We start from the raw sequence: 19,848 nt of genomic DNA, 5'->3' as shown, positions 1-19,848 counted from the left end.
TCGTTCATTCAATTATTTAAGTAATAAGTCATGTCTTATTTTATCCATTTAAAGCAACTGTTTAAAACAAAACACCCTGGTGGGTCAGGTGGCAGTAGGTTTTAGGTTACAGGGGCATCTGCATCTTTGACCTTTGTGTTTTTTTTTTTTTTTTTATTGTTAAGGTCTTTTTTTGATATTTTTCTAGTCCTAGCATATGAATGGGTGTAACAACATCATCTCTGCCTTCTGCTACATAGGTACACACGTTCAGAGGCCCACACTGGTGTGAATACTGTGCCAACTTCATGTGGGGTCTCATTGCCCAGGGTGTACGCTGCTCAGGTAACACACAGCCATTCACATACAATACAATACAAATGACAAGCTCCACCTTTTAAAACCGGAACAGCTCTTTCTGTCCAATACGGACTTTAAAACAAATCGTTCGTATCAGATTCTGGCCAAAGAAATCGAACACTAAGCTGTGGATAATGAAGTCTTGCTATGTTAACTGTGGCAGCTTGCCTGTACACCTGCGTCTACTGACTCCGAAATAGCAGGCATGTCACATGCAGGTCAACACTGTAGCCAGGACACCGTAATGTGGCTGTGTCACATTCCTGAATGACACCTGGTTTAGACCAGTTCCTCTTAGTTTACTTGGAACTATTTATAGTGTCATGTATACTGTGCGTCGAAGACAGGCGTGGGAGCAACACACCCATATGTCGTGCAAAGACAGAAACAGAACTGTATCGATACACAAAAACTCTTGCAATGTGCAATCCACAGACAAGTGTTTGTCTTACTGTTGTTGTGAGCACATTCCATTGACGGTGCTATGCTGCACCTAAACATTAACCTCAGGAACCAAAAGGATCTTTTAGTTTTTAAATGAAAGCTGCAATTGTTTTACAAAGCAGTGTCTTGCAAAAGTATTCATCCCCCTTTGTATTTGTCCTGTTTTGTCGCATTACAAGCTGGAATTGAAATGGATTTTTGGAGCGTTGGCACCATTTGAGTTACACAACATGTCTGCAACTTTTAAAGGTGCAAATTGTTGTTTTATTGTGACACAAACAATAATTAAGATGAAAAAACAGAAATCTGGAGTGTGCATAAGTATTCACCCTCTTTCGTATGAAACCCCTAAATAAGAGCTGGTCCAACCAATTCACTTCATAAGTCACATAATTAGTTGATTAAGATCCACCTGTGTGCAATCAGTGTCACATGATCTGTCCCTTGATGTCTGTATAAATCAACCTGTTCTGGAAGGACCCTGACTCTGCAACACTACTAAGCAAGCAACATGAAAACCAAGGAACACTCCAAATAAGTCAGAGACAAAGTTGTGGAGAAGTATAGATCAGGGTTGGGTTATAAAAAATATTCCAAACTTTGAATATCCCAGGAAACACCATTAAATCCATTACAGCAAAATGGGAAGAAACTCGCAGACCGGGAAAGAAGGGAATTAATTAGAGATGCAACAAAGACACCAAAGATAACATTGAAGGAGCTGCAGAGAACCACAGCGGAGATGGGAGTATCTGTCCATAGGACCACTTTAAGCCATACACTCCACAGAGTGGGGCTTTATGGAAGAGTGGCCAGAAAAAGTCATTGCTTAAAGAAAAAAAATAAGAAAACACGTTTGGAGTATGCCCAACAGCATGTGGCAGACTCCCCAAACACATGGAAGAAGATCCTCTGGTCAGATGAGACTAAAATTGATCTTTTTGGCCATGATGGGAAATGCCATGTGTGGCGCAAACCCAACACCCTGAGAACACCAATCCTACAGTGAAGCATGGTGGTGGCAGCATCATGCTGTGGGGATGTTTTTCATCTGCAGGGACAGGAAAGCTGGTCAGGACTGAAGAAAAGATGGATGGCACTAAATACAGAGCAGTTCTGGAGGAAAACCTGTTTGAGTCAGCCAGGGGTTTGAGACTGGGACGAAGGTTCACATTCCAGCAGGACAATGACCCTAAACATACTGCTAAAGCTACACTGGAGTGGTTTAAAGGGAAACATTTAAATGTCCTGGAATGGCTGAGTCAAATCCCAGACCTCAATCCAATTGAGAATCTGTGGCATAACTTGAAGATTGGTGTACACCAACGCAACCCATCTAACTTGAAGGAGTTGGAGCAGTTTTGCCTTGAGGAATGGGCAAAAATCCCAGTGGCTAGATGTGCTAAGCTAATAGAGACATACCTCAAGAGACTTGCAGCTGTAATTGCAGCAAAAGGTGGCTCTATAAAGTATTGACTTTGGGGGGTGAATACCTATTGACACTCCAGATTTCTGTTTTTTCTCATCTTAATTATTGTTTGTGTCACAATAAAACAACAATTTTCACCTTTAAAGTTGTGGGCATGTTGTGTAAATCAAATGGTGCTAGCCCTCCAAAACTCAATTTTAATTCCAGCTTGTAATGCGACAAAACAGGACAAACACCAAGGGGGATGAATACTTTTGCAAGAAACCGTAACAGTGACCATTACGGACAGTTCTACAGTATTTGATGTTTTAGTTTATCTTCCGAGCTCACTGTTGCTTTTGATTCTTCTTTCTTACAGCTCCTGTTTCAGTTTTTAAGCCCTGAAATGCTGCTGCTTTATTCGTATGCTCTTAGAGTTGTAGTTGTTCGTGTTCGTATGATGCAACTTGACTTATTTGACCAATACTCGATCTAATCCCAAATATGTCTAGTCACAAGGCTTTTGTACAGCTTCTGATACAGCGAGTGGTTTTCAGGGGTTTTAGCCATAACTTTTGACTTTGATCTTCACACAAGTGCTGCTCTTGTTGGTGCCTGAGCCGCAGGCGAAATTTCTTGTCATCAGACATGCTGAGGCGCACAACTGTATTGAACTTGGCGTCAAATTGCAGAAGAGAAAAAAAAATTATTTTCCTCTCCTCTCCTGTTGTTCATGCCCTACAGTGCTCATGATGGATGGGCTGATGGGGAAAATAGATAGATAGATAGAAAGACGTGCACACATGCATGCATACTGAGATACTGTTATGGTATCACATGGGACACACAGTCACCACACCCGTTTACAGGTACAGGTTCACACCTAATCACACCCAGTCATTTTACATGTGTTCACATAATAATAATAAAGAAGAATGTTGATAAAAGTGCATATTTCAGTCCTGTGCTGGCACATGCATTTGAACACCAAACGCAGGCGTTTTTGCATGAGGTAGTCACACGAATATTTGTCCTCAACAAGCAAAAACACACACACACACACACACACACACACACACACACACACACACACACCCTATCTTCAATCCCCTCATTGTCATTCACTGGTTACTGCTTGTTTTCAGAAACTGAGGTGACATTCTCATGACCCTTGTGACCTTTAACCCTTTGCAGATTGTGGACTGAACGTGCATAAGCAATGCTCAAAACTGGTGCCTAGTGACTGCCAGCCTGACCTGCGACGCATCAAGAAAGTTTTTAGCTGTGACCTCACCACGCTGGTTAAAGCTCATAATACACCACGGCCTATGGTCCTGGACATGTGCATCAGAGAAATAGAGCACAGAGGTACTGACGTCCATGGCTTTCATTCAAGGAACAAGTTAGAGCTTGGCTCACTCTACAAGATGCTAAGATATTGAGTCATACTTATTGTTTTCTTTTCACTTGGCTGTACCATACAACACCACACTGAATATACAGCCACATTGATTATCATTTTGCGTCACAGTTTGTCATGTAAACTGATACAGTTTCATACAAGATTAATGTCATAGAACTGTATGGTAGCTTTTTTTTTCTTTCTCTACCATTATAACAAACTTTGCATGACGCCAGATTAGGTTGGATTTACTTGTAAGGGTTTATTTCCTTGTTAAGGACTGAAGTCAGAAGGGCTCTACAGAGTGTCCGGTTTCACAGAACATATCGAAGATGTGAGGCTGGCCTTTGACAGAGGTGGGTGGCCAAAACCTCATAAAAGCCAGGCCTTAACATTTATATTGGTATCTAAATTGGATCACAGCAATATTTTGTGGGCTGTTTTTTAGCAAAGCTGATTCAGCGAAAGCCACAGGTAATCGTGATTTTTTTTTTTTTTTTCCTCTGCAGACGGTGAGAAGGCAGATATCAGTGCTAACGCATATCCAGACATCAACACCATCACAGGAGCTTTGAAACTCTATCTGAGGGATCTGCCCATCCCTGTCATCACATACGACGTCTATTCCAAATTCATACTGGCAGCCAGTAAGAGCTCTTACAACAACATCAAAAAATAAACAATTGACTCTGTAGAGTGTAAAATAATTTTAAGACGACACACTCAGAATTTGAGTAAACAATATATTAAATATATGTCTGCCTCATATTAAACTTGCCTATGGTTCAGTCCTGGGCAGAAACGTAATGCAGTTTGTATAGAAAAGAGAAACATCAGGTTCTGCACAGGCTGTGTATGAAGAGTTTCAGTAAAATGAAATGACTGTTGTGCATACGTTTATATAATATTCTACTGTACAGAAATAAATGACTCTGACACCAGACTAGAAGCAATCCATGATGGGCTGCTGCAGCTTCCTCCGGCTCACTACGAGACTCTTCGCTACCTGATGACTCATCTAAAGAGGTGAGATCCATCTCATTGCTGCTAGGTTAACCCCAGCCTGTGGGTCCTCAGTAGCTCTGGGTCCTGTTTAACTCTGCTCACATGGTGCTTACACTGTTTTGTATGACGGTGTATTAAGGCCATTATAGGTAAAAAAAAAAAATGGCGCTGAAGTGAATAGTAGTATTCTGGGGGGGGATCCTCGTACTCGTATTAAAGTTGTACATTTATGAGAACCAACTCGGATATTCTCTGAGACTACGAGGGTAAGTCAAAAAGTTCTAAGACAAATTGAAAAAAAATCTTTATTTATGAAAATAACAAAGCTATTTCTCTACATATCCTTCATTTAAGACGAAACGCTTCTGCAAGCGGTGTTTCCATCGGAGAATTCCTTCTTTGTAGGATTCTGGGGGATGTCTTTCACACCTTTTGAAATTATAACATCTGTCTTAGAACTTTTTGACTTACCTTCGTATAAAGTCAACTTTGCAAGGAAAAAAAAAAACAACTCAAAAATTCTGACTTTAAAAAGCCAGCATGTGTGTGTTCACTGCTTCAGATGGGTTAAATGCAGAGGAGGAATTTCACTGTGCTTACGAAGTCTGTGCTTGAGTCTACGTGTGATTTAAATAAAGGCTTCTTGTTTTGTCTCATCTAGAAATTCCATGATTAAGAAGTCTCAAAGGTACGAGAAAAAAAAATTTTCCCTGGTTCCTGGCTGCAGTGCATTCTGAGACATGTCAAAAAACCTTTCTCAACGCTTTTATATTGCAGTATCAAGGAGGAAAGACTACATTTCCTATAACTCTTAGCCCAACCCAATGGTGCCTGTGGTGTGATGTTAATCCAACCTTACAAAGTGAAGTGATCGGACTCCTTCACAAAAACACAAATTTTCCAAGGTTTTTTTTTTTCTCATAAATTTGCAACTACTTAATCTTGGAATTTCTCACTTTTTAATCTCAGAAATTCTGAGGTTTTGTTTCTCAGAATATTATCCCCTGCCTACAGTGTTGTAGTCGAGTCATTAAACCTCGAATCCGAGTCCAGTCTCGAGTGCCCAGTGTTCAAGTCCAAGTCATTTAAAGAAAATTTCAAGTCGAGAACAAGACTCCAACCGCACCATTTGACGGTGGCTGTTTGTTGCCTTTATGTGAAAGCAACAAAAAAGGGGAGAGAAAGGGGGGACACAAAAGTCTCATCTCATCTCATTATCTCTAGCCGCTTTATCCTGTTCTACAGGGTCGCAGGCAAGCTGGAGCCTATCCCAGCTGACTACGGGCGAAAGGCTGGGTACACCCTGGACAAGTCGCCAGGTCATCACAGAGCCGACACATAGACACAGACAACCATTCACACTCTCATTCACACCTACGGTCAATTTAGAGTCACCAGTTAACCTAACCTGCATGTCTTTGGACTGTGGGGGAAACCGGAGCACCCGGAGGAAACCCACGCGGACACGGGGAGAACATGCAAACTCCGCACAGAAAGGCCCTCGCCGGCCCCGGGGCTCGAACCCGGACCTTCTTGCTGTGAGGCGACAGCGCTAACCACTACACCACCGTGTCGCCCCACAGGGAATCATTTATCTGAAAATACATTTGTTTGTACAATTTTGAATAATTTAGGGGATTTTTTATTGGAGGGGACAATTCATGTTTTTCAGAAATTGGGGGGGTCATGTCCCTCCCCCCCCCGGGATCTGCACCCATGGTCGTATGCTGTTAACCCATGTAATATTAATATTCGGCTGAAGTTCTTTATGCACTCGCTCTCATTGGTGCTCTGGTCTCAATATTTGTTGTACAGCTGTATTGGGCATAAGTCTGGACATCATAACTTCACAAATGCTGTCAACTGTATCTCATATGACTTTATAACTGCATATGAAATGGTGATTGATAACTTATTTAGCACTGTGCATTTCTGCCTTGCTTTCGGTAAAGGGGATGTGGCCTCTACCTGCCTTTTCAGAAGAAGGGGGTGTGGCCTCCAGCTGTCAGAGCTAACATTTTATCATTGAACTCTTTTTGCACAATGTGGAATCTCATGTACTGCATCGTATTGCAGCCCATTATGATGGTGGTGCAGTGATTAGCACTGTTGCCTCACAGCAAGAAAATTCTGGGTTTGAATCTCATGGCTTACGGGGGGGGGCCTGTCTGTATGGCGTTTGCATGTTCTCCCAGTGTCTGCATGGGTTTCCCCCACAGTTCAAAGCAGTGTGGTGGTCGAGTCACTAAATCTCGAGTATGAGTCCAGTCTCGAGTCCCCAGTGTTCAAGTCCGAGTCAAGTCCAAGCCATTTAAAAAAAAAATTTGAGTCGAGTCCACTATTGATCCGAGTTGAGTCCGAGAACAAGACTCCAACCGCACCATTTGACGGTGGCTGTTTTAGTTTGTTCCTGAACATGACATATGAACAGGTGAATGTGCTTCTCTTTATCAGGGAGTGTGAAGTATTCTGTCAGAGATGGTTGGGAGATGGATGTAAGCGCAGAAGATGTGTTTATTAATACAAGTGAAGAGGGTAAACAATCCAGAACGGCAGGCAAAATCGAAAAACAGTGAAACGGGCAATAGGTCGAGCGAGGCACAAACAGGCTATCGTAGACTCTGCAGAATCGAAGATGAGAAACAGGAAATCAGGGATCAGGAAACCAAACAAGGAAATAAAGGCTCAGTAATGTATCAGCAACGCAACTCAGTACTTTGCAAAGTAAGTGTGTTTTCATAGTTATTATATAGGCGCGCTGATTGCGCCTATAATAATCCTGTGCAGGTGCTAATCGTTTACGCCGCACGAGAGTCTGCTTGGCGTGCACGCTGTCCAGAGTGCACCCGAGAGTCTACCTGATGCACGCGCCAAGGCGCACAGGTGTGACTCTGACACAAAATTAATGTAGATATAAATATCTTAGGGCGGCACAGTGGTGTAGTGGTTAGCGCTGTCGCCTCACAGCAAGAAGGTCCGGGTTCGAGCCCCGTGGCCGGCGAGGGCCTTTCTGTGTGGAGTTTGCATGTTCTCCCCGTGTCCGCGTGGGTTTCCTCCGGGTGCTCCGGTTTCCCCCACAGTCCAAAGACATGCAGGTTAGGTTAACTGGTGACTCTAAATTGACCGTAGGTGTGAATGTGTGTGTGAATGGTTGTCTGTGTCTATGTGTCAGCCCTGTGATGACCTGGTGACTTGTCCAGGGTGTACCCCGCCTTTCGCCCGTAGTCAGCTGGGATAGGCTCCAGCTTGCCTGCGACCCTGTAGGACAGGATAAAGTGGCTAGAGATAATGAGATGAGATAAATATCTTATGGCAGATTACCGAAAGGAAAAATCCGAGTCCTCATCTCCATTTTCCGAGTCTGAATGCAGTTAATGTGTTGCTCAAATCCGAGTTGAGTCACAAGTCCTTAAAATTAGGGCACGAGTCAGACTCGAGTACTACAAGCCTGGTTCAAAGACATTCAGATTAGGTAAAATACCCATCCTCTGGGATTGTACAAGCCAGTGCATACTTGGTGCCAGTCCCAAGCTCAGATAGACTGGGGAGGGTTGCGTCAGGATGGGCATCCGGTGTAAAAACCTATGCCAAATCAAATATGCATGCTCTAACTAATAGACCTCCAATATCCCCTTTTCGAAATATGTTATTGCTTTTAGAGAACTGAAATTATGACAGATCTTAAGATTATTCTATGTTTGCTCTTTTATTAGGGTCACTATGTATGAAAAAGACAATCTCATGAATGCTGAGAACCTTGGAATCGTCTTTGGTCCAACTTTGATGCAGCCACCAGACCAGAACACACTAGCCACCCTCAACGACATGAGGCACCAGAAACTGATCGTGCAGCTGTTGATTGAGCATGAAGATATCCTCTTTTAAAGCCATGAACTGTAAAGATTTTCCTACTATCAGGAAGTCGATGGTCGATATTCCTTAAATTTAAAGATCTTGTTTTGGTAGAAAACACTCTCTGAATTGGCTTAAAATGTACATTTAATGTAACATATATTCTAAATCACCAATAGTAGATTATAAGATCAGTAAGAAATGGTCACTACTGTAAACCTGATCTTGATACTTGATTGTGGTCACGATCCTGTATGAATTCTCTTAATACTTTTTATGCGAATTCTTATTTAATATGATCTGATACAGAGCAAATCATGAGAATGATGATGATAAAATGTCAATTGTTGGGTTGTTTTTTGTTTTTTTTGTACATATAAGTTGTTTGTATGGTACAGTATAATTGCAAAGGATACTGTATTCCCCAGATGCCAAATAATGTAAATGGGCCCCCGTGGTACATGACTGATGATTCCATGGTTAGTATGTTGCACTGATGATGATGTTTTAATGTTTCACTATGGGTTACAGAGTTCTTCATCCTTTGTGATGTGTGTATGTACACATTTTGTAATGTGTTTTACAATGACCAGACCCAGTATGAAGCACTTTTTTTTTCTTTTGCGAAGATTGTAAATATTTTTTGATCAGTATTTTTCCTGAATTTGGTGTTGATAATTTTAAGTGTCATCTCCATTCATTTTCCTTTTCTTAAAGTGCCATTCCACCATTGGATGTATTCTTTGGCATAAAATACAATATATTTTGACAACATATATAAATGGTATCACTAGACAGAGAAATCTTTTAGCTTCAATGATATATCAAACATAATTTTTTGACAACGACAAGTATATTAATTTTGCGACCAAAGTCACCTACCCTTTTAATTTCCGCGCGTGATGTCATTGGCAGGTTCCCCTTCTTGTGTACCGTGTGACGTGGCACATATTATCAGCAATGGCGGATAGAACGCGATAAAAATAATACCAATAAATCTAGCTAATACCAATAAATCTAGCTAACTGAAAGATTAACTCAAAATTTTTCGCAATTTTTTTTTGGCCCCCATATACGAGGAGAAATGACTCTCTCACTTTGGGGGTTTCCTGGTCTAAAAATAGACCGACACGTGGTACACAAGAAGGGGAACCTGCCGATGACATCACGTTTCACTACCGCGCGGAAATTAAAAGGGTAGGTGAATTTGGTCGCAAAATTAATATACTTGTCGTTGTCAAAAAATTATGTTTGATATATCATTTTGAAGCTAAAAGATTTCTCTGTCTAGTCATGTTGTCATAAAATATATTGTATTTTATGCCAAAGAATACATCCAATGGTGGAATGGCACTTTAAGGAAAGGGGACTGATGCCATTCAGTGAGGGTGTGTGTGTGTGTGTGTGTGTGTGTGTGTGTAATCACAGCTTATTACTGTAAATTCTGATACTGGTGAGGAACATTTTGACCATCTCAAACTGTGATGTAGACATGTGAGCCAGTGCACACGGGTGAAAGCAGTGGATGGTGCCATACCTCATAATCAGGCCATTTATGAAAGGCATAATCGTCCTGTTCTGATGTTTTTGTCTCTGTATGATGAATTTGCTCATTTGATATGAGAACTTTCTAAAAATGTGTTTTATTAAAAAATATTTTCTGTGCAGGATGTAATTATGATTGTAATTTATCAAATTTATTAAATGACAAGTCTGATTTACCAATTTTAAGTGTTTTCTCTCTTTTGCTAAACCCCCCACAATTTCAAAGTGTAATCTAAAATGCCAGTGAATATTTTATCCTATTTCTGTTGACAGCTGAGCAGGCTGTCTAGCAGGTAAAGAAGCAAACGTATCTTCCCACGTTATTTGTTGATCCTTTTTACGTCTTGTACTGGAAACTAGCCTGAGAAATATTTTGTTAATTGTTGCTGACGGAGTAATCATGGAGTTATGTGTTCAGTGTAATGTAACAACTTTCAATGTTTCCTAAATTAAAAAGGGGTGTGAAAAGGCACCTACTTTATATCAGCAGGTTATTCAAGCAGGTGAAGATGCTACTTCTGAGAAGGCGAGACCGAAATGGTGAAACCAGTTTTCTTTGTGGGAAGTGTTGCCAATAAAAACAGCCGCCAGACGGACGACCATGACAGGAGGAAGTCCTAGTCCTACTACACAAAGGTGTGCTGGCTTAAAGTAAACTTATTACCTTTGGATCCTTTGCTTGTCTAACATCGTCTCATAGCTCAACTAGAAAGAGTGTGGTGTAGTGCGCAGTAGGAGACGCAGTATTGTGTTGATGAACGAAGGAAAAAGTTTGCCTTTCCGTTCTGGAGTCAAAGAAACGGGAAAGCTAGGTACTGGGACAAATTCTGATCTTACCTACTGCAAATATTCACCTGAATTTTGTGGCTTTGGTAAGTGGATTTTATTTATTTACTTATTTATTTAGTATATTCATGCTTAGTAACTTATTAATTTGGTTGGTTGCTTTTTTTTTTTTTTTAAGAAATATACACACTTGGAGAAAGCTTTAAATGGTTGGCCGATCTAGTTTGATAGAGGTTCTACTTGGAACCTGTTTTGAAAGCAAAACCTCCTGATTACAGAGATTTACACACAGTACCAGTTAAATGTTTGTACACCCGTAGTCCTTCAGAGGTTTTTCTGTATTTTGATATTCTTGACATTGTAGAACAATACTGAAGACATCAAAACTATGAAATAACATCTGGAACATGTATGAAATTGTGGTAAACAAAGTGTTTTTTTTTTTTTTTTTAAACACTTTCATAGTTTAGATTCTTCAAAGTAGCCACCATTTACCTTGACGCTTTGTACAGTATTGGCATTATCTTAACCAGCTTCATGAGGTAGTCACCTGGAATGCTTTTCAGTTAACAAATGTGCCTCGTCAAAAGTTAATTAGTGCAATTTCTTGCTTTCTTAATGTGTTTGAGATCAAGCAGTAAATAATAAAAATACAGTAAACAGCCCTATTCCACAACTGTAGTAATCCATATTATGTCAAGAACCGCTCAACTAAGTAAAGAGAAACGACATCCATCATTACTTTAAGTCATGAAGTGTCTTTTTTTAGTTAATATAAATAAATAAATAAAAACACTGAATTGGAAGGTGTGTCCAAACTTTTGACTGGTACTATAGAGCCTAAACACCCCCCTCCCCCTTTTTTTTTTTTATTTAATGCAGTTTCAAAAATATTGTGAGCCTCTTGCAGGATGTATTACAGGGTGTCTAATTACTATTTGGTGTTATAAGGTGAAGTGAACCCTCAGATGGCAGAGAGGATTCCCTGGTGGAAGGCCTTCACTGGCAGGGTGCTGAGCAGCATGCTTAAAGATGCTGCGGTTCAGCAGGATCAAGGCTCAGACAGCAGAAACTCGGGCTTCCTGAATGACTGCTTTGATGCCTCACAGCTGGAGCCTGCTTTAACCGATGGCACCTTCAGGCGCAACCTTACCGTCTCGCGCTCCGGCCGCTACAAGGAAAAACGCAAGGTTCGAGCAACTTTGGCTGCCAACACGAACTTTTACGAAAGCAACACAGCCGTGGCCAAGTAACCACGCTACAATCCTACCATCCACCACAGATACTCGCTGATCGCAGAGGAGCTACTGAATATGAAACAAACACACCACCAACAACAATACTGCGCTATAATAAAAACAGTTAAAGTGGAGAAGGTCGGTCAGTGATGTTGACATGGTTGAACAGGGGTTGAAGCTAAGAGCCACCAACTCGCACAATGCAAACAATTTAAAATATAGTTTGTTAATGAAGGTTACTGGGGTTAATTACTTGTTAGCCTAAAAAAAAAAATCCCAGCTGTATGTTTCCTTGTCACTGGGGTGGTAGCTACGTATCTTTTCATTTTACCTGGAAATGTGGATATAAAAGATTTAAGGTGCATAATTGCATTTTAGAGTACGCCTCAAGCTTTAAAGGTATACTACATGTACTTCCGCATCAGTGACGAGAAAAAAAAAAGTGTACGGTGTACAGAAAGTGGTTACAAGTACAACCCCTATAAGAAGACTCTTAACCAGAGTCCGTTTTCTAAGTGCGTGTGTGTGTGGGCACTTATGTGCTTTGCCAGTAAATTAATTGCCCATCATGGAATCTCTTCCATTCTGATGTCTCTTGTTGTTGTGTTAATTGTTAATGCAAGGCCCGACTGTTGTTCTGCTGTTTATTTGGTAATTATATCCCTCATCCAAAAAATTTCCGTGCAGGGATTGGCCAAGGATGGCTCACGTGACATAAAATAGTTCCACCATTGATTATGCAATGTGTCTCATGACATCAAACATAAAAAAAATTAAATAAATAAATAAAATGGATATGGTGCGAGTCAGTCATGGTATATCCAGGATATACCATGAACTGACGTCACAATTTCAAGCTATACGGCCGACTCAAGTCACAACTGTGGCTCGACGAGCATGTGTGTGTGTGTAGATCTGCATATCATGATCGTGCCTAATGAGGCAGGCGATAACATGGTACACTGCACATGCGCAGGTCGAAGGTTGCTCTGAAGTAAACGACAAACATGGCTGCCTCCAATGAGTTTATGCCTAGATTCAATCTTAACACTTTTGGTTTGGAATTTTTTGATGAGGGCTATAAATCAAATATACCATGCACTGAGAGGCACCGGGAATTCAGTGACTGGCACCTTAGAGAATCCATAATTTCAACCGGAGACTCTTGGTGCATGGTATATTTGATAACTATTGGGCCGTTTATTTATTGTTTAAAGTTTCAGTTCTTTTGTAACTGTTTGTATGAAGGATATTAACATTATGGTTGTATGTAAATGGAAGTAAATGTTGATGTTTTTATAGTCTGATTATTTGGATGGATAATGTCGTTTCAAGTAAAATACTTGCAGGGGGAATCCCTGCTCTCAGGGCCGTTCAGAATAGGATCGTTTTTGCACTAAAGGACTTTTCTTTTAGGATTATAATGATCAGCATTTGTATTAATTGATATGAAGCAATTTATACATGACAAGGTCATATAGTCATAAACTATTATTGAAAGGAATATTATACATATTATTGAAAGGCATGTTGTGTACAAGACCTACTACTGTATGGGCAAGGCTGTGTAACTTTCATAAATGCATAGAATGTTGTTTAATAGCATACCGGTAAAAGGGAGTGTAGTGTCGGCTAGTTTGCTAATACTGATATGGATGTCTTACTATCATCTTATTTATCCCCGAAATCAGTACATCCCTGTTTCCTTCCCATTTTCACTGAAAGTTGACATTAAATAAACATAAGTATACAGCAGCAAGGCAAGTGTTAAATTACATGGAAGACAACCAAGAATGCTTTTAAAACAGATATGATCTTAAACTTAAGTAATTCATCAAACCATATTGATGGTCACTTTCTTTGATTTTAACATTGCTAAAGAATAAAAGAAAATCATTCAGTTTTAAGGTACTTTTTTTTTTTGTTGTTATAATATCTTTACCAGTATGACATCGTGTGTTCAGTACAACTGCAGATTTCTACGGTAATACCAATTTATCATGACATTCCTAGTATGAACATTATGGTAAAAATGTAATTTTTCATGCAGCCCAATATTGAAATACAGTGCACTTAAAATTCTGTCACAGTTCTATATTTTTTATATCATATCAGAGAGAATGAAAGCAATGTTTCATTGTCATCCCTATTAAAATTGTACTCCAGTTAAAGCTGCAGTGTGGAGTTGTATCCCCCCACCTTAGGAATCCTTCAGGGAAGTCAAGGAAGAAAATAATGCTCTAAAACATTTCCCTGCTACAAGTTGCCTCAAGAGCTATTGGCTTGGATGTGGCAAAAGGTTTTGGACACATTTATCATCATGCCCCAACCTGAGAAAGAGAAAGCTATTCAAAGCAAGCCAGCCAGCTAATATTCGTTACGCTAAACAGCAGGTTGGGAAAATACATATCAGACTTTCCCAAAAGCATGGGCTCAAAGTTAAAAGGTAAAGCAAGACTTTATAACACATATGGGAAAGTGGGCCCTGATCAGATGCCAAACTGCTTGGGTAATAAAATGTATATATGAGCGAGAGAGAGAGACCAGAAGTGACCAGAGAGATGTGTTTTGTTCACACTCCCTTTTGAAAAATCCAGCTGGTGTTGGAAAAAATTCAACACAGGCTGAACTGGTCAAACTGGTAGACCATCTTTGCCAAATTGGCCTAGATATTATTATTATTTTATATATATATATATATATATATATATATATATATATATATATATATATATATATATATATAATATGGCGGCACGGTGGTATAGTGGTTAGCGCTGTCACCTCACAGCAAGAAGGTCCGGGTTCGAGCCCCGTGGCCGGCGAGGGCCTTTCTGTGTGGAGTTTGCATGTTCTCCCCGTGTCCGCGTGGGTTTCCTCCGGGTGCTCCGGTTTCCCCCACAGTCCAAAGACATGCAGGTTAGGTTAACTGGTGACTCTAAATTGACCGTAGGTGTGAATGTGAGTGTGAATGGTTGTCTGTGTCTGTGTCAGCCCTGTGATGACCTGGCGACTTGTCCAGGGTGTACCCCGCCTTTCGCCCGTAGTCAGCTGGGATAGGCTCCAGCTTGCCTGCGACCCTGTAGAAGGATAAAGCGGCTACAGATAATGAGATGATATATATATATATATATATATATATATATACCTTCATTAGACCTATTACTTGACTTAAATACTCATTCAATATCTGACAAGTTACAACTGCCTTAATTTTGTGTCAAATATCTTAAAATATTTTAAGTTAAATGTAGCATTAGTAGCGATAATTCAGAAAGTGTTTTCTTTTTGCTAACATGCTGGTAAACGTGGTGTACCAGTCTAACCAGCTCAGTTTGAACTTTAGCAGCTGGTACTATACTTAGAATACCAGCTGGATTTTTCAGCATGGCTGGAGCAAACTAAAGTTGTCACACTGCAAAAAATGGCCTTTCAAAAATAAGAAATAAAAGATTAAAACAAAGCATAATTTGCTTGAATCAGGTGAAAAAAATCTGCCAATGGAACTAGTCAAATTTGACTTGGTAAGATTTCTTAAAGTAAGATGAAAAATCTAACCTGTTTTTAGATGAAATAATTCCAAAATAAGATTGGGGAACTTATTATGCGAGACCTGATTAACTCAAAATAATCAAAATAGTTCTTATAACAAGATCGTACTTCTTACATTTAGCCATTCAAGTCATTTTTTATTTGTTTCATTTTAAGGGTATTTCACTTAAATTCATGACAAAGTCTTAGCAGTAAAAACTGAATTTAAGATAAATATACTAATATTAGGATTGTTAAATTCTACAACTAAACATTGCTAGCTTAAAAGATTCTCCTTTTGTGACCTGTAATTAGTAAAATACTCTAGATATGAGACCAGAGGCTATCTTGAATCAAGTTGACGACACGTGTAGCATTGCAACACATTTATTTTTTTTCCCATTTCAACATTAAAACATCTCTTAAGATTCCACTTCCCCAGGACCTCAGGCACCAAAAAATAAATACATAAATAAAAAAAAGTCTACGCATTTTGACTTACAGTGCTTACACAACGCCAAAGCAACAGTGCATTTTGGGGGCACTGACTATTTATGTGTACGAGGGGTTTACAAGATCAGGCACAACAAACAAACAAAAAAACAACACTGAACTTAACTCACAGCATTCCAAAAAGACCTCATTAAAACGCCCTCCACTCACTCATAGCCTTTTTGAAGGCACTTGTCTGGTACAGCATCTAGAAGGATCTCAATCTGAATGACTGAGTAAACAGTCACAGTAAACTAAGGATATGCAAGGTGACCAAACGTCTACGCATTTTGACTTACAGAGCTTACACAACGCCAAAGCGACAATGCATTTTGGGGGCACTGGCTATTTATTTGTTTTGTTTGTTTGTTTTTGTTTGGTGCCTGATCTTGTAAACCCCTTATACACATAAAAAAAAAAAAACCTCACGAGTGGGTGGGAAAAAAAACAAACCACTGAACTTGTCCTCCACTCACTCATAGCCTTTTTGAAGGCACTTGTCTGGTCTAGAATGTGTACAGCATCTAGAAGGATCTCAATCGTAAAGTTCATTTATTCCCAAAACAAGCATACTTTGGTTTTTTTTCTTGAAACAAGATGAACCGCATTTGACAAATGTCCAAAATGTACTTACTTGTTTTAAAAAAAAAACTTGTTTTATTTTCAAAGGTGCTCCAAATAAGACTTTTTCAAGACATTTTGTCTATACAAGATTTTCAAGATGGACTGTCTAAAAACTAGCCTTTCTAGCTAAATGAGGTTTTGCTTGTTGGGCAGTTATGTCTTATAATAAGGGTGGCTAGATGTTTTGACTTGAAAATAGACAAACTTCCTAAGATTTTTATTTTTTTGCAGTGCATGTTAGTTCACTACCATTTGCCTCAACTGGAAATTTTTTTTTTTTGCAGAGAACAAGCATGCTCTCTCTCTCTCTCTTCATTTGGCATATCACTAGAGTCAAATGGCTGCCCTAACAGCTTTTCTTCCAGCCATCAAAGCTTCTTGTAAAGGGGAAATTACAGTAGCCAAGAAGCCTTTATTTGTCACATGTACACTCAAGCACAGTGAAATTTAACCACTGCATTTAACCCATCTGAAGCAGTGAACACACACGTGAGCAATGAGCACACACACACCCAGAGCAGCGCAGGGGTTAGGTGCCTTGCTCAAGGGCACTTCAGCTCAAGGCTGCCCCATGTTAAAGTAACCACATGTCCTTGAACTGTGGGGGAAACAGTTCAAACAGTGGTTTTCCATTGCTTTCTACTGGTTTTCTCTTCTCAACCATTCACACCTATGGGTAAAGTGGACTAGCCAGTTAACCTAACTGCATATCTTTGGACTGTGAGGGAAACCAGAGCACCCAGAAGAAACCCCCACAGACATGGGGAGAACATGCAAACTCCACACAGCAAGGCCCCCATCGGCCATGAGGTTCAACCCGGAACCTTCTTGCTGTGAGGCGACAGTGCTAACCACTATACCACCGTGCCACTCTAAGCATGCTCACCTTCCATCCATCCATCCATCCATCCATCCATCCATCCATCCATTATCTGTAGTCACTTATCCTGTCCTACAGGGTCGCAGGCAAGCTGGAGCCTATCCCAGCTGACTACGGGCGAAAGGCGGGGTACACCCTGGACAAGTCGCCAGGTCATCACAGGGCTGACACATAGACACAGACAACCATTCACACTCACATTCACACCTACGCTCAATTTAGAGTCACCAGTTAACCTAACCTGCATGTCTTTGGACTGTGGGGGAAACCGGAGCACCCGGAGGAAACCCACGCAGACACGGGGAGAACATGCAAACTCCGCACAGAAAGGCCCTCGCCGGCCACGGGGCTCGAACCCGGACCTTCTTGCTGTGAGGCAACAGCGCTAACCACTACACCACCATGCCGCCGGTATTATATATATATATATATATATATATATATATATATATATATATATTTTCCCCCTTGTGTGGCTTGATATGTCCTCTTCTACTGCTATCCACTGTGCTGCTGCAAACAGGAAATTTACCCATTTTGGGACAATAAAGGTCATCTTATCTTATCTTATCTTATCTTATCTTATCTTATCTTATCTTATCTTATCTTAGGGCCTCAGATTAGCTAATTAAATCCTCAGATTTGGGCTGCATCCCAAACCGTGTGTCAGTATACAATATCACTGTAATGGTGTCATCACCTTTAACACATACAATGTAGTTTGGGATGCAATGTGTATTAATTACCTCTCACAATTATCAGATTAATCTGCTCATTGCAGACATCTGCAGCACAACCCGTGTTATTACATACAGTATTATTACATAGCTCTGTTGAATACTCTATTCTGATTGGTCAGTTATGGCATTCTACAGTCTGTTATTTCTGAATAAAAGACTGCTGCTATGAATAATAGACCATTGCTATAGGCACAGTTCTGATCATTAAGTCTGGAGCACAACGTCAAATCATATCAATCCACAGAAAGAAGTCCAGTAAATTTTGTTGCTTTAATAATCTAATTAATAACATCAGCTTATTCATGACACCCTGTGGCAAAAACATTAGTACTCCATCAGAACACACCATATAAGATTTTTCTAATATTAATATCAATGTTCAATTTAACATGAATTATAAAGATCCATCCATCCATTATATGTAGCTGCTTATCCTGTGCAGGGTCACGGGCAAGCTGGAGCCTATCCCAGCTGACTATGGGCGAGAGGCGGGGTACACCCTGGACAAGTCGCCAGGTTATCGCAAGGCTGATACATAGAGACACACAACCATTCACACTCACATTCACACCTACGGTCAATTTAGAGTCACCAGTTAACCTAACCTGCATGTCTTTGGACTGTGGGGGAAACCGGAGCACCCGGAGGAAACCCACGCGGACACGGGGAGAACATGCAAACTCCGCACAGAAAGGCCCTCGCCGGCCACGGGGCTCGAACCCGGACCTTCTTGCTGTGAGGCGACAGTGCTAACCACTATACCACCGTGCCACCAAATTATAAAGATAAGTAGGCTAATCTTAAGAAGGCTACAGAGTTTATGTTTCTATGGACGCAGTTCCAACCATAGAATCTAATGGACTCTGTTTTAGCAGAAGCAATAACATAATTTTTTAATCAATATTTTGTGTCAAATTATTGATTCCTTTAATAAATAGCTGTGTAATAATTGGAATAATATATAGTGAGCCAGTCATTATTGTGAAATAAACCCCTCAGGGACATTCAAGACCCCTCCACTTCATGGCGGGGTCCTTCATCACCCTGACGTGGTTTATTTCGCAATAATGAGTTTACTGTAGGCATACAGTATAGATCTGCATGGGGAAGGCATGGCCTAATGGTTGGAGAAGCAGCTTTAGGACCAAAAGGTCGCTGGTTTGATTCCCTGGAACAGGAATGACTGAAGTGCCCTTGACAAGGCACCTAACCCCCAACTGCTCCCCAGGCTGCTCTGGGTATGTTGTATATGTGTCATTCTGGATAAGAGTGTCTGCTAAACACCATTAATGTAATGTAGCTTACTTTTGCATTTTATTCCAGAAAGGCCAATACCAAACCTCTAACATATTCCCATTTTTAACCTTAAATATATTTTGCACAAGAAGTAAATCAACCCAACAATACACCAATAGAGTTATATTTTTATTTGGAAGATTTGTGGAACGGGCTGCACAGTGGTGTAGTGGTTAGCGCTGTCGCCTCACAGCAAGAAGGTCTGGGTTCGAGTCCCGTGGCCGGCGAGGGCCTTTCTGTGCGGAGTTTGCATGTTTTCCCCGTGT

General features: G+C 40.4%; 2 protein-coding genes across 2 annotated transcripts in view; both read left to right on the top strand.

Annotated features, from left to right (window-relative positions):
• chn2 (chimerin 2) overlaps window positions 1–9,241 on the top strand; it is a 91,864-nt gene extending 82,623 nt beyond the window's left edge. Inside the window, exons 8-13 of the mRNA XM_060921797.1 lie at window positions 240–324; window positions 3,386–3,559; window positions 3,872–3,949; window positions 4,103–4,240; window positions 4,514–4,619; window positions 8,312–9,241. Of these exons, the coding sequence (XP_060777780.1) occupies window positions 240–324; window positions 3,386–3,559; window positions 3,872–3,949; window positions 4,103–4,240; window positions 4,514–4,619; window positions 8,312–8,483 (753 nt within the window). The 3' untranslated portion in view covers window positions 8,484–9,241. The remainder of the gene's footprint in view (window positions 1–239; window positions 325–3,385; window positions 3,560–3,871; window positions 3,950–4,102; window positions 4,241–4,513; window positions 4,620–8,311) is intronic.
• Window positions 9,242–10,495: 1,254 nt separating this feature from the next.
• On the top strand, window positions 10,496–13,919 carry LOC132886011 (proline-rich protein 15-like protein). Its single transcript, XM_060920548.1, has 2 exons — window positions 10,496–10,867; window positions 11,733–13,919. Exons 1-2 carry the CDS (start codon window positions 10,750–10,752, stop codon window positions 12,032–12,034), a joined length of 420 nt encoding a protein of 139 aa, XP_060776531.1. The 5' UTR covers window positions 10,496–10,749; the 3' UTR covers window positions 12,035–13,919.
• Window positions 13,920–19,848: the final 5,929 nt, after the last annotated feature.

Source organism: Neoarius graeffei, chromosome 5 (genome assembly GCF_027579695.1).
Source record: "Neoarius graeffei isolate fNeoGra1 chromosome 5, fNeoGra1.pri, whole genome shotgun sequence".
NCBI classification, from domain to species: Eukaryota; Metazoa; Chordata; class Actinopteri; order Siluriformes; family Ariidae; genus Neoarius; species Neoarius graeffei.
Note: the sequence above shows the minus strand (reverse complement) of the source record. Positions and strands in the feature narration are given on the sequence as shown.

What these genes read in the sequence shown, in the direction of transcription:
- LOC132886011 (XM_060920548.1), top strand. Translation starts at nt 10,750, where the DNA reads ATGAACGAAGGAAAAAGTTTGCCTTTCCGTTCTGGAGTCAAAGAAACG. An exon ending in ACCTGAATTTTGTGGCTTTG is followed by an intron (nt 10,868 to 11,732) that starts GTAAGTGGATTT and finishes TGGTGTTATAAG; the next exon opens with GTGAAGTGAACCCTCAGATG.